The sequence below is a fragment of the Oxyura jamaicensis genome, chromosome 2 (assembly GCF_011077185.1).
Source record: "Oxyura jamaicensis isolate SHBP4307 breed ruddy duck chromosome 2, BPBGC_Ojam_1.0, whole genome shotgun sequence".
NCBI classification, from domain to species: Eukaryota; Metazoa; Chordata; class Aves; order Anseriformes; family Anatidae; genus Oxyura; species Oxyura jamaicensis.
This window is the reverse complement of record NC_048894.1, coordinates 157,421,365-157,435,338: the sequence shown is the minus strand read 5'-3', so window position 1 is coordinate 157,435,338 and position 13,974 is coordinate 157,421,365. Positions and strand designations below refer to the sequence as shown.

The following is a 13,974-nucleotide window of genomic DNA, read 5'->3' as shown; positions in this document are numbered from 1 at the left end:
CTACCCTACCCTACCCTACCCTACCCTACCCTACCCTACCCTACCCTACTGTACTCTACTCTACCCTGCTCTACCCTACTCTACTCTACTCTACCTCAAGAGCACCTGACTGACTACTGCTCGGTGCCTTGTTGTTCCCCAGGGTGCCCAGGTCATCTTCTGCAGAGTTGCTTTCCAGCATGGGTTGGAAAGGACCCTTGAAGACTGGTTCAACCTCCCTTTCACTAAATCAGGTTGCTCAAATCATGGGGCAGTTCTGTACCAAAGGCAGAAATTTCCTAGGAAATGGGCCTCACCTTGCAGATTTTTAAAGATTCAGGGTCAAGTTCTCCAAAAGTCACAAAGAGCTGGGCTTATGGCCCAGTACAAATTTTCTGAATATCTCCCTCCCTTTTCAAAGTGGAACTGTGCTCCTCTGTGATTTGGGTGCGACTGACCCATTTTCTCTATGCCGTTGTATGATGTTGCATTGAAGTTGGAAACGTTACCACAACCTGTCTGTCTTGCTCCATTTAGCCGTGCCGTTCAGCGGAGTTTGGCCATCATTCGTCAAGCCAAGCAGAAGAAAGAGAAGAAGAAGGAGTACTGCATGTACTACAACCGCTTCGGCAAGTGTAATCGTGGGGAGAACTGCCCCTACATCCATGATCCAGAGAAGGTGGCCGTCTGCACCAGGTATGGATGGATGCTTTGAGCGTCCACACGCTTTGAGCCATCACTGGGTCATCAGTTGGCTTCAGTGCTTGCTCTTGTGATATTCTGCAGGGAAACATCCCGAAAATGGAGATGTAAGACCATGAGAATTGCTGTGCTGGGTCAGGCCCAGGGTCTGCTCATCACTCTGGGGTTGGAAGGTTCCCTTCAGGAGGAGAACAAGATGAGGCTCACAGAGGACTCTTTCTTTTTTCTGGGACCTCTCAGCTTCTGGCAGTGAAACTCTGCTCTGCCTGGTAGGGTTTGAAGTTGCTAGAGGTTGCCACCAAACCATCTTGTAATAGTCAGCAGTTCTCTTCCTTTGTGAATGGATTTTGTCCTTTCTTTAATGCATGGTGTTAGCGGCAGCGGGTTGCGTAACAGAATTGGGCTCTGCGTAAAAAATGCTTCCTTAACTGACTGCTTGACTGCTGCGTTAGGCACCTCCTCGTTCAAGAGAAGAATAGGATAATAATTCCCTAATCACCTTATAGGCACCATTTATAACTGTATATAGTCTTCCTTTTCTATCCAGACTCGTCAGACAAGAGAATCCTGATCTATTTAATCTCTTTGGTGTGGGTTTTTTTTTTTTTTTTCTGAATTTATGAAACATTTGAGACCTATTCATGTTAATTAAGCATTGCACAACCAGACTCCAAGTTAAGCAAAAATGCTTTAGATATTTGGTGCAGCCTATGGGAACTACAGAAAGAATTTACTTCAGAATTTGGAGGTGGATGCCATCACCTGTACACTTACGCCTGCTAAGTAATCATATCATAGTGCAGAAGAACTAAAAAGATCTAAAAAATTGTAGTAAGAATTTGTAATAAGGTCAAATCAACATTTCTTAAACATGACCATAACAGTAATCCTTAGCTATTAGCTATTACTGGCAGGTTGAGAATGCCATCAGAGTTTGCAAGCTGGAATTTGAGGCTAAAATATTTATCCAGGCCCTGAAAAGGCCATCCAACTCGAACAAACTGCTTCATGGGTTCTGGATACTACTCGTTGGAGTTGATGGGGGCAGGTGGTGCGGATGTCAGAGTAGCCTGGATTTTGGCTGAATGATCTAAGAGCCTGCCCTCACTGTGCACCAGGTGATTTCTGTCTGGCAGCATCTAGAGACCAGTTCACAGAATCATAAGGGTTGGAAAAGACCTTCAAGATCATCTTGTCCAAACAGCATCCTACTACCACTACAACTACTACTACCTACTACAGCTACACTTGTGTCGTTTGAAGCTGACGTGTTGCACAGACCAGCTCAGATCCGTGCAACACGTTTGAGTCCTTCAGCCTGTGACGCCAGGCAGTTAAGAGACTTGGTAATTTATTACAGGAGAACTGATTAATGTAGCCAGCTCATTATACCTGCCCAACAGTTGATTAAACTATATTATTAGTCGTTTAAAAAGTGTAGAAAAGCCAACTCCACTGATGAACTCTTAGAGTAATTTCTCCTTAAAAGTGCTGCGGTGCTAGAAATCATTGGTGGGTTGCACAGAGTTCCATGGGAATGGAAATTTCATATTTTTTTAAAGTCACTTTTCCCTCTGTATGAAATTTTTAAAACTGATTTTACTTGCTTGCACTCAGTTTTTCATCCTCATGAGCACCAAGATGTATGTGTCCAAGGCGTGAGGATTACTTCTGGTGACACAGAGGATTACGGATGTTGGCTACTGAGTCCTCATTTTGACTCCTTCGTTCTTATCTCGAGGAGTAAATCTGGTTCTTGGCTGTGCTACTTGCTTACCTTAGGAATTGCTGCTGCTTGTCCTGTTTTGAGTCTCCATCCAACCCTGAGATGGAGAGCCCTGGGCATGCTGGGGAGAGCCCTGGGCACACTGGGGAGAGCCCTGGGCATACTGGGGAGAGCCCAGAGCAGGGCCCCGAGGGGTGACGGGGCCTGGAGCCTCCCTGCCATGAGGAGAGACCCCGAGAGCTGGGGCTGCTCAGCCTGGAGAGGAGGAGGAGGCTCCGGGGGAGCTCCCGCATGTCCATACGGCCCTGCAGGGAGGTGCAAGATGCCGGGGCTGGGCTCTGCTCAGGGAGGCCTGGGGCCAGCAGCAGAGGCCGCAGGCCCAGCCTGGAGCCCGGGAGGCTCCCCCTGGCCCCCTGGCAGCACTGCTGGGCCGGTTGGGTGCCTGAGCCCTGGCAATGGGACCAGGGGCTGGGGGCTCCTCTTTGGGGGCTCCCCGAACCCACCAGGCATCGGGGCTGGGCACCTTGCTTTAGGCCCCTGCTGTGGTGGGGGTTGACCTGATGGCCCTGAGGTGCCTCCAACCTCCACCACTCTGTCATTCAGTACCTTGCTCTGCCTACTAATAAGCAGCCAAATACAGAGAAAGAGCAAAATCTGTCAGGAAAGGAACCGATTTACGGCCTGTTACGGGCTTTAACAATGAACTCTGCAGCAGTCATGTTAATTTGCAGGGGTATTGGGCCAGGAAGAAACTCAAAAAGTCGCATTTTGTGACCCACCTGATCTCACACTCAGCCCTCTCCTCTGGTCTTTTGGCAGGTTTCTCCGTGGCACGTGCAAGAAGACAGACGGGAAGTGCCCATTTTCCCACAAAGTTTCCAAAGACAAGGTCTGTATGGCTTCCTAACGAGCTCGCCGCGGCTTTATTAGAGAGCTGACCTACAGAGGCAGCGTTTATGACGGCTGTAGGGAAACCTGTGTTTCAGAGTGCTTCAAATAGAGTTCATTTGTAGTTTGCTTGCCAAGCTGTTCAGGCTCATTACGGGGTCAGAGCTTATAATGGGAGCAGAGTGCGCCTCTTAAACCAGCGTGGTGAATCAGTAGATTAGTGCGCTAAGCAGTGGATTGGAAACCAGAGCACCTGGGGCTGCTGGAAGTATCAATAACACGTGTTGGGTTAAGGAGTACTTAAACTCAGAGGGAAAGAGCACGGGAGCATTGTTTGCTACGTCTAATCCTTATTTACCTCTGCCAGATCACCCTTCCTTCCAACTCAGCCCATGCTGGGGTCGGACAAGGACGGTGTTGGCAGCATCCGGGAGCTTTGAGGCATGAATTAACCTTTCTAAAAAGCCAGTCAGTGAAGCTCCCTGGCAGAATGGCTTTCGATTTCATCATCGTTTTCATCCTGCTTGGTGTATCTGGGGCTGTGTGGTTTTATTACACAGTGCCAGGTGGAAAAATAATTAGGTTTTCATTTAGTGATGATCAGCTGACAATTTAGCAGGCTAACCTCTGTATGGTGGCTAGGATTTCCAGTTGGATGTAGCTTGGAGACCTCAAGCTTTTCAGCTGAGGTGAAGTTGGTGCTGAAGGTTGAGTGTGGCTTCAGGTCCTTCACCGAGCTGGGACGTGCATCGAGCACATGTTTACGTGTTGTTTTAGTGGATTTGCAGCAACATTTCTCTACTACAGCCAGAGAATCACCCAGAAAAGAGCAGGAACGTTAATCCCACTGGGGCATTAAAAATACAACGAGTAGGGTCGCTGCATGAGGGAAGTGGTTTGTGACTGGTCCCACTGTTGGGGTGGAGATGCTAGAAGCTGGGATGGGAATGAGAACTGGTTTTCCTGGAGAAACCCATGAGGCTCAGTCTTCCCTCATGGTACATGATGAGCCTGTGGCCCCGTTGGCTGTGGGTTTGGCACGTTGTTTGTCGAAAGTGGCTTTGCCAAAGCTTTCACGGCTGTGCCTGGGGCATGGCAGGCACTGGAGCTTGCACAGGCTGGAGCAAATGGACCCAGAGGTGCTTCCCAGCCTCAGCCATCCCGTGATTCTCTGGTCACTGCCCTCATTCCCTTATCCAGCATCACGTAGGTAAACCCCAGCTCAATTACTGCCTGTTAAGGATTTAACCCATGGGGCGCACTGGCTCTCATCAGCATCTGAACCAGGACCTTTTCCTACAGCGGCTGCCTTTGGCCGTGCAGTTTTTCTTGTCTCCTTTCCCCCCGCCTGCATACGGCACGCTCGTTGTCAGCAAGGAGCTCATAAGTTATGCCGGCGGCGAGGGGAGTCGCTCTGAGCGAGACACAAAGCACCATATGTTTTTTACATGGCTCTCTCTTCAGAGTCACTTAATCATGAGTATATAAAGTAGAGGAGATAGACTGGGGACAGCTGTACTCCCTGACTCACGGCACGACGAGGATGGATGGGGATGAGAACTGAGAGAAGGCAGGAGGGCTGTTGGAAGTTATTTTTTCCCCTATAACATGTAGCGAGACTCTAGGAACAAAGAAGCCAGGAAAGGCTTGCAAAGGGACTGGCCGTTTTCATGGCCGTTGGCATATCGTAACACAAATTTGGAGGGGATATTGGGCTAAGATGGTTTGTAAAAGCGCTGCTGCTTCCTTCCACTGCAATAACTGGTGTGCACGCGACCCATTGCCAGTGCCCCTGAGCCAAAGGATGGACGCCGATCCAGACGGCGCGGGGTGATCAGCTTCCATCGGTGCTCCTGGATATTTCAGCAGGTGGTAGAGCCTGGCTTTGGTCCCAGGGCAAAAACCTGTGCAAGATTTGGGACTTAGAGATAACCAAAGGGTCCCCATGAGGTGTGGGGGTCTCTGCCCGTCTCGCCTTTCTCCTTAGCAGGCACTCGTGGTCTCGTGAAGCGTCGTCACCGCAGGCTGAGCGCTTACACCAACGCTCCTCTGTGTGAAGAGCCAGCCCTCTGACGTGCCTCAGGAACAAATATATTTCAGAGCAGGTGTTTTCTAGCCATGCACGTCGCGCTCGGCAGGGAAGGAGGATTATTTGTCGCGGGATTAGGCCCCCCGCCGCGCTTTGGAGGTCTCCGCTTGCCCCGTGCTTGTCGTCAGCGCGGGCTGGAAGAGAAACAAGCTCCTCCGCGGAGTTCAAGCCTGCTCAGGGTGATTTATAGCCGCGGGGAGCCAGCTGCCCAAAGCGAGAGGCGACTCTGCTCTTCAGCTCCCGTGGCTCCCTGTTAACCCGGGTGATTACTAGCAGAGGTGCTGGGAGCCTCATTTATCAACCGGCACACCCGGGGAGGGAGACAGGAGAAGCCGTTCGGAGGGGGAAGGCAGCGTTTTCCCCGCTCAAACCTTTTGCCAGGCAGGTCTTCTGTCCAAGTTGGAGCTTTAATAGGGTTAATTATTGTCCCCTGGCGCTCAGCGACAAGGAGGCGGTGGCTGGGGGCTCCTCAGCGGTGCCCGAGGTTTTGCTGATGGCCCCGTTAATTACTCCTCGATTTCTCTTTGCAGATGCGGGGGGCACCCAGGTGCTCGGGGTGTCATTGGGGGTGCTGTTGTGTTGTCATCGTGTGTCCCACCTTGGCTGGGAGTCACCACGATGGGCCCTGTGCCTTGATCTGAGGACAAAACTCGTGCTCGACGTTTGCGTGCCTCAGTTTCCCCACTGAGAACTGGGGACAGTCCCCGTGTTTTATACAGGGAGGCTGTGTGGATTCGGCCGTGACAGTAGTGAGGCGGCAGAGAGCTTTTCCCCATCCTAAACAGCCAAATCCTTTCCTTCCCCAGCCGCGGTCCCGCTCCAAGGATGCTTTCTGCTCGCTGCCCCGGAGCAGAGCGCCGCTCCAGATGGGCACCACGCCTCGCAGATGGCTTCGGAAGCAAAACTGCCCCTCCAGCAGCGGAAAAGCCATAGCAGAAAAACCTTTCTGGAGGACAGGGGAACCTGAAGCTTGGGGATTTTTACCCCGGGGGGAACTTCGTTCGAAGCCCACGGCTGAAGAGCAGCCGCAGAGGCGCTGCTCGGGGCTTTCCGTGCGGCGGGGCAGAGCCTCCAGCCCATCCCAGTGATTTAGGGGAACCGGTAAATGCGAATGAATGGGTTTGTGACTGAAGGTTAGCGAGAGGCTAGGGCTCGGGCAGCCGCCTGCTGCTGCTACAACAGCTTTTCCCCTTGAGGAACTCGAAAAGAATCAGCATTTTTCTCCCTAATAGAGCTTCAAAACTCTGTTGTGAGCAATTTGGAAATTCACGTTGAGTTTCGGGTTCATTAGCTGCTGGCTCCAAAGCATGTACATAGTCAAAGCTGTCTAATATGGACGCACCGCACCAGTGCCTTGAATTAATGTTATTGTTATTTGTGTGGACGTAGTGGGGTGCAAACAAGGTTAATTGAAATGAGAGCGCTGCTTCCTCTTGATAATGGCTCAGGCTTGACAGCTAGGAGGAGTTTATTTTTGTCTAAGAGCTGGCTTTATTATCCCTTTTTATTAGAGCTAATTTGGGCTCTATATCAAAAACTACATTAAGGGAATCATTTACGGTCACACCACCACCAACAAAAAAGATAGCCCCAGAGCCCTGTCCTTTATGTTAATGCCTGCAGTTAAAAGACAATTAAAAATAAACTCTTCTCTCTTAAAGCACCCTTTGTTTTCTTTCCTCTCTCGGCTTCCCCCTCCCCTCCCTCCCGCGATTTCTCCCCCTCTCTCTTTTCCTCAAGTGAGCCAATTTGGTTAAAACCCCACCGGGGCCCTTCAGGGAAAGGGACTTTTCCGCCTGGCGTCGGGGCTGCGCTTAGCGCAGGACGGTAAATATTGGTTCGGGGACGCTCGAACCGGCCGAGACGGGCGAGCAGAGGGATCGGGAGCGCGCCGAGCAGTAAGGAAATTTTACATTTAGGGGGCTGAGCAGCAGGAGCCGGGCGCGGGGACCAACCGAGGCGGCGCAAAGCGCCCGCTCCCGTCGGCGAGCGGCCGCACGCGGTAGCCGGTGAGTTAAGGGCGGTGAAATATTGCGGTGGGCTGGTAATTCGGTTTTAATTAGGGCAGCTGTGCGGAAGGTGAAGTCTGTGGTTTGAGGCGGAGGACCAGGAGGATCCTTGCTCTCTTGGTTTTTGGTTTTTGTTTCTTTTTTTTTTTCCGCCGGCTGCGGCGATGCTGAAGCTGGGGAGCGGCGAGCGGGGCCGTGCCCCACGCATTTATGCGCTGGGACGGAAGGAGCCAGAGCTCTCCTCCTCCTTTCCATCCCTCCTCCGGTGTGCAGGGACGCACCCTTAGCTCACAGCCCTGGGGGGTGCCTTGGTGTGATGCGACTCGCACAAAAAGATAATTAAAAAAAGCACTTTTCCCCCCTTGCTGACTTGCAGGGGCACCCCTACGCTGCTGGTTGGGCTCTTGGGGTGCTGGAAAGCTCCCAGGGGAGAAGGTGGCCGGGCTGCAGCCCACGCATCGCCCCTTGGGACCCATGTTTGTGGTCCCCGGGAGCGTGTTGATGCTCAGGTTGGCATCATTTGCGAGCCAGGAGCCTTCTCTCCTCTCCAAGGTTAGCCGGGAGCGCCGGTGCCTGTATCCAGAGGGCCCTCGTAACGCCGGGGAGCCGTGCTGCGAGGCCCCACTCGACGAGCTAAAAATACCTCGGGGGGATCAAAGGCTGGCAAAAGGCGGAGATTGATTGATTTTAACGCGGTTTTATTCCAGCGCCGGGCGTCGGAACGGATCCGGATCGCCGCGAGCCGGGGCCGGCGCTAACGGGTTTTGTCGTCCTCTTGCCCCCGCAGATGCCGGTGTGCTCCTACTTCCTGAAGGGGATCTGCAGCAACAGCAACTGCCCCTACAGCCACGTCTACGTCTCCCGGAAGGCTGAAGTGTGCCAGGATTTCCTCAAAGGCTATTGCCCCATGGGGGAGAAGGTAAAAAGGCAGTAAAAGGTAAAAAGGGACCAGCGCCTCCTGCTCGGGGTGCCGGCGAGCCGTTTTTCACTCGAGCTACAGCACCGAAGGGAGCCGTAGAGCTGGAAGCTGCCGAACACCTGGATGGGATGAGCAAAACCAAAGGGTTTACGGGCAAAGTGGCTTTGTTTCTTCACAGGCAGGGAAAAAATAGGAAGGGAACAAATGCAAGAGGCCGGGGCTGGCGGTCGTGCCGGTTTTCTGATCCTCTCTGCTTGCCGGTGTGATACCGGAGCGCCGTGCATGAGCAGACAGCCCCAGCCCCAGGCACTGCTCGGTTAAATGGATGAGAAGTGAAGGGAGAGGCTTTGCACAGACCGAACGGGGAGGTTAATGGTTATTTGCAGTCACGCTGGCTCCGTTAAAGCTGAGCACGAGCTCTTGTGGCTCAGCTTTAGCACCGGGAGCGCCCTTCCTCGGGTAACCGCGGCGCGAGAGCCTCGTGCTGCGCCTGGGTACCTTCCTGGGGGTTTCCTGGAGTCCGGCTCCTATCCCTGGGTCCTTCTGCTTCGATCAATGTCGTGAAGTCCTGCAGGGACTCGATGTGCACCCAGGGTAGACACAGCACGTCCCCGAGCTTAGGGCACCGTGCGTAACGCGCGGAGCCCGAGCGAGCTGGCTGCCAACTGCTCATTTCCAAAGAAACGCTGGGGGCAGCCGCGTATCAACAAGAAAGAAATTTGGGGTTTATCTCACATCTTCCCCCTTCCTTGTGAATGCCGCGGGGTCTCCTTTTCCCTCGCTTCGTGGGAAGGGGGAGAGCCGGCTGTGCAATTAATTCCTCCCCGGGGTTATTCAGCTTCGGGGTGGTTTAAGTCAGGATGCTTTGCTTCGCAGCCGGGGTCTCCGGGGCCACGGGGGAGACGACTGAGGACAAAAGGGATCAGAGGAAACTTGTGATGCTGCTTTGGCTCTTGGGGAGACCTCGTTAGCCTCCTGCTGAGGATGGGCTCCCTCCTGTAGCTGCATTGGAGAAGGTTCCTTGTACCTCCTGGGCGTCTCTGACCTTCTGGATTCATTTTTGCTCTTTTCTATTCATTTAAAAATGTGTTTGGCCTCCGAGTGTAAACTACTTTGGGCTTGTTGTTAGCAGAGCACGTGGGTCCCACCACCAAGGTGAGGACCGCCTTCACTTGGTTCCTCTCGATGCCATCCCAAACTCAGGAGACCAGCGGCACCATCCCATCAGGGTCCCCGCGCTCCACAACAGAAGGGGTAGCCAGTAAATTTGCTACCAGGTTGACTTTTTAGACAAGGTGGGCTCTGAGATTCACGGAGACGATGCTCTCTGCTGTAGCGGAGAGCTTTTTGTAGACGTGGTGGGATTTCTGTCCGTCCTTTGACCGTTTTCTGTGCAGCGTCATCCCGTCCCTGGGGCGTCCGTAACCTCGAGGATGCATTTGCTTTACGTGGAGGAAAACATCACATACGCGTCCTGGTTTAATTCAGCCTCTTCCACGAGCCAACAGCAAGCAAGCAGGACGAGACAAACTTTGGGGAACATCTCCTCCCCGAGCTGGAGCCCCTACACTCAGAACACGCCGGGAGTTTTGCAAACCCTGCTGGAAATCGGCTCCCCAGCTGAAAAAAAAACAACGAGCCTCTAATGAAACAATAATTCGGGTTATAGGAAGGCTGCCAGATCGCACGGCACCATCCCAAAAGCGCCCCGGCGGGCCTAGGGAGCGAGATTATTTTATTGATTATTTTATTGCATTTAATGGATACGTGTGGGTAAACCTAAGCGTGGCTTCGCAGACCGGCTGCTCGGAGAGATTTCTAACCCCTGCGTGATTTGGGCTGCTTTTCACCGGGGAATCTGCCGGGATGAGCAGTCAGGAGCTCGGATCTTTGGGCTCTTCTCCTCCTTGTCCATCCCAGGAGCTCGGGTTGACAGAGGTACCGCCAGCGAGGTGCTGGGAGGTCTCAGCACCATCCTTGGGCATGGATATGGGAGTTGGAGAGCCCAGAGGAGAGGAGGGTGCTCGAAGGCTGGCAAGGAGGTGCCCAGGAGCTGGTTTTGCCCAAAGAGAAGGCGAAGCCATGGCGTGCTGGGGGTGGATGGGCAGGGGGGAAGCTGTTGGAGCTGTCACCTGTCACCTCTGCCACCACGCAGAGCCACCAGGCACCCTCGAGTTGTCCCAGCACCCCGACGCAACCGAGGACAGCGCCTTTGGCAAAGCAAACCCATCCCTTCTGGAGGGAAAAACCAGCTACGGAGCAAAAACCAGGCAAAGGGGAGGAAGAAAAGCCAAAAGTTAGAGCTGCCAGAAAAGCGGGACATCAGCAGGAGTGGAGGGAAAGGCTAATAAATTAGTCCTTGCCTAATTACTTCTTGCGGCGGCGCGCGCGGAGGGGACCGCGTGCAGGATAAACATCTCCCGTGAAGGAAAACAGAGCTGTCCTGCCGCCTCCCTCCAGCGCAGCACTAGCCACGCGGGCAGCGGCCCTACAATTATTTTAAAATATTCCAATTTAAATGAAAATATAAAAGAGATATTTAGAATATTTATTCTATTAGGAAAAAGTGCTTACCGCGTCACTTTTAGAGTGTCAGAAAAGCATTCTCCTACAGATGATGGATAGCAGCCTGTAATTATATATGGGGAGAAATTGCTGAGCGGGCCATATTTAACTGGGGAGGAGAAATACCAGCTCGGGCCATTAAGGGTTAATTTTATTCTCTAAATAATATAAAAAGTGCTGAGTCCGTGCCTTTGCTCAAAGTAGAAAGTCCTCAAATGGACCCCGGAGAGTTTATAATATTCTCCTGAATCAAGTAAAAATGTTAACCTTGCTTCATAAAACGATGCCTTGTTAAAGATGCGCAGTCCCTTTGCTTTTGAATAATTTAGGCCAGGAGTAAATCTTCTCTCTCGTTCTGCGTCGCCGTGTCCGGGGAGCCGCGGCAGCCCCCAGCCCGAGCCGCCGAGGGCGAGGATGGCGAAGGCGCTCGGCGTCCGTGCAGCGTCCTCGGAGGGTAAATTCAGAGGAGGATGCCCAGGAACTGGGGATCGAGGTCCTTTGGTGCCCGATTTGTTCTGGGCTCTTTCTGCCTGCCGTGTTTTCCTCTCCGCGCTCCGCCGAAGAAGCTGGTTTTTATCAGACCTTCATAAAAAACGCCCGTTATTATTCATCGTGGGTGGCGTGTCGGTGGCGCTGTCGCATCTTGTGTGTTTCACAGAATCACAGAATTTCTAGGTTGGAAGAGACCTCAAGATCATTGAGTCCAACCTCTAACCTAACACTAACAGTCCCCACTAAACCATATCCCTAAGCTCTACATCTAAACGTCTTTTGAAGACTTCCAGGGTGGTGACTCCACCACCTCCCTGGGCAGCCTGTTCCAATGCCTCACAACCCTTTCAGTAAAGAAGCTCTTCCTAACATCTAACCTAAAACTCCCCTGGCACAACTTTAGCCCATTCCCCCTCGTCCTGTCACCAGGCACGTGGGAGAACAGGCCAACCCCCACCTCTCTACAGCCTCCTTTAAGGTATCTGTAGAGACCGATAAGGTCGCCCCTGAGCCTCCTCTTCTCCAGGCTGAATAAGCCCAGCTCCCTCAGCCGCTCCTCGTAGGACTTGTTCTCCAGGCCCCTCACCAGCTTCGTCGCCCTTCTTTGGACCCGCTCAAGCACCTCCATGTCCTTCTTGTAGCGAGGGGCCCAAAACTGAACACAGTACTCGAGGTGCGGCCTCACCAGAGCCGAGTACAGGGGGACGATCACCTCCCTAGCCCTGCTGGTCACACTATTTCTGATCCAAGCCAGGATGCCGTTGGCCTTCTTGGCCACCTGAGCACACTGCTGGCTCATATTCAGCCGACTGTCCACTATCACTCCCAGGTCCTTCTCCGCCTGGCAGCTCTCCAACCACTCATCTCCCAGCCTGTAGCTCTGCTTGGGGTTATTACGCCCCAGGTGCAGGACCCGGCACTTGGCCTTGTTAAACTTCATGCAGTTGACTAGAACTAGTTTTCTAGAATTTCTTGCGGGATGCTCCGGCCGATCTGATCAAGCTTTGCCCATCCCGCGGGCTCTAACTCTGTGCACGCTTCTCGTACCAACCGTGCTGGTCGTTCCGCGAGCCTGGCCTGCTCTGCCTTCATCAGGAGCTCAGAATAAGTGAGAATGTTTTAATTTTGCGTTCCCAAGTCCCTTTTTCGGGGACACGGACCGTAAAGGATCCTTGTGCCCCTGGGGAGAGAGGACAGCTCCTGTACGAGTGCGTGGCCACGTCCTTAATTAAGGGATTTTGACACAATTCAGTCATTTCCAGGTGATTACTGGTAGCAGAGCACCTCGATTTCCACCATCCTTCCCCATTCCTGGCTGGCAGGTCGGGAAGCTGCTCCAGCCTGCGTGTGTGCACGTGGATCCACAGCTTCCTAAAGGGAACAGACCTTCCCCAGCACCACAAAATGGTCCTGTTGGGTGAAGCTCATCCTCCTGGGCCGGTCACCTGCACCAGAGGAAGCCCAAGGGGGAAGCGGGGAGAGAGGGAAGGAGAAATGGGGCCGCTTGCAGGTGCTCCCCAGGGTTTTCTGATGACGGCCGTGCCGGGGTACTTGCGTCGTACCAAGTTTTCGCCGTTAAAACGAGGTATTTTAACGAGCTGCTCTACGGTAAGAACTAATCCGGTTCCCCAAACAGATTCCGTTTTCACAGCTCCCCGGATAAGTTGCTGAAGCCCAACAGCAGTTTGCAGCAGGAGCACGGGGTCCGGGTGGACAATCCTGGTCGGTGCCACCGGTGACGAGACGTTAGCAGTTATCTGCCGTGCGTTACAGCCCTAATTCCCCTACGTTCATTTTCCACGTCGGCTTTCGCTCCAGGTGACCCCGTGGCTGTGAGCACGCCGCGTGGCAGAGCCTGGTGGCTGCGAGGTTGTCCCAGAGGCGATTTATAATTGATGATAATATGCAATGCAAAGCCGCTTGGAAGGTGATGACGTGCACCGCACGTCGCTCTGCTGCTCTAATATTTAATTGCACGGCTGAGGGCTTGCACCCAGGAGCGACAGCAAGCGCTTGTCTCGGTCCTGGCGGAGCAGAGCAGGCACCTTGCAATTTGCTGTGAAGAAGCAAAAGTTGACTTTTTGGGGAAAGAAATCGTGTTTGGAAGAACCAAGGGTTTTGGTGCGGCTTCCCAGCATCACGGGTGTTCTCCAGCCCTCGCAGCGTGTCGCGGCAAAGGCAAGCGAGTCAGCTCGGTGCCCTGTAACTGCTGCCTCCGTAAAATCGGTCGGTATTAAATAAGCTTTTCCCCCATGGCGGACATTAGCAAACGTGCTGCATTAAATACCTATCTTCGGATTGTTTCCATCAGCTGCTTTGAAGCCTGTGGGTAAATTGTTCCCCTGTGGGAGCTGTTAAGCAGTAAGGCACGGGGAGATTAAACAACGAGGCCGCTGTGAAAACGCTGGGGGGGAAATGTAGTGGAATAAATCAGGGGGAAGCGGGGGCCGGGAGCTCTGCCGGCCCCAGTCCCTCCTGGCCAAGCCATCAGGCAGGATGCTCATCGCTGAGCTGCCCAGCCATCCCCTGAAATCTTGTGGGGAGAGTCTCCTGGCTGAGAGAGACCTCAAATCCACCTAAAATACCCCAAATAATCCCGCCAGCA

The 13,974-nt window shown here is 53.1% G+C and overlaps 1 protein-coding gene across 1 annotated transcript in view; it reads left to right on the top strand.

Annotated features, from left to right (window-relative positions):
• Window positions 1–13,974, top strand: part of ZC3H3 (zinc finger CCCH-type containing 3) — a gene marked incomplete at its 5' end in the record, with an annotated part of 106,724 nt that overhangs the window by 72,410 nt on the left and 20,340 nt on the right. The window contains 3 exons of the mRNA XM_035317232.1: window positions 517–675; window positions 3,227–3,296; window positions 8,181–8,312. Coding sequence (XP_035173123.1) covers window positions 517–675; window positions 3,227–3,296; window positions 8,181–8,312 — 361 coding nt within the window. The remainder of the gene's footprint in view (window positions 1–516; window positions 676–3,226; window positions 3,297–8,180; window positions 8,313–13,974) is intronic.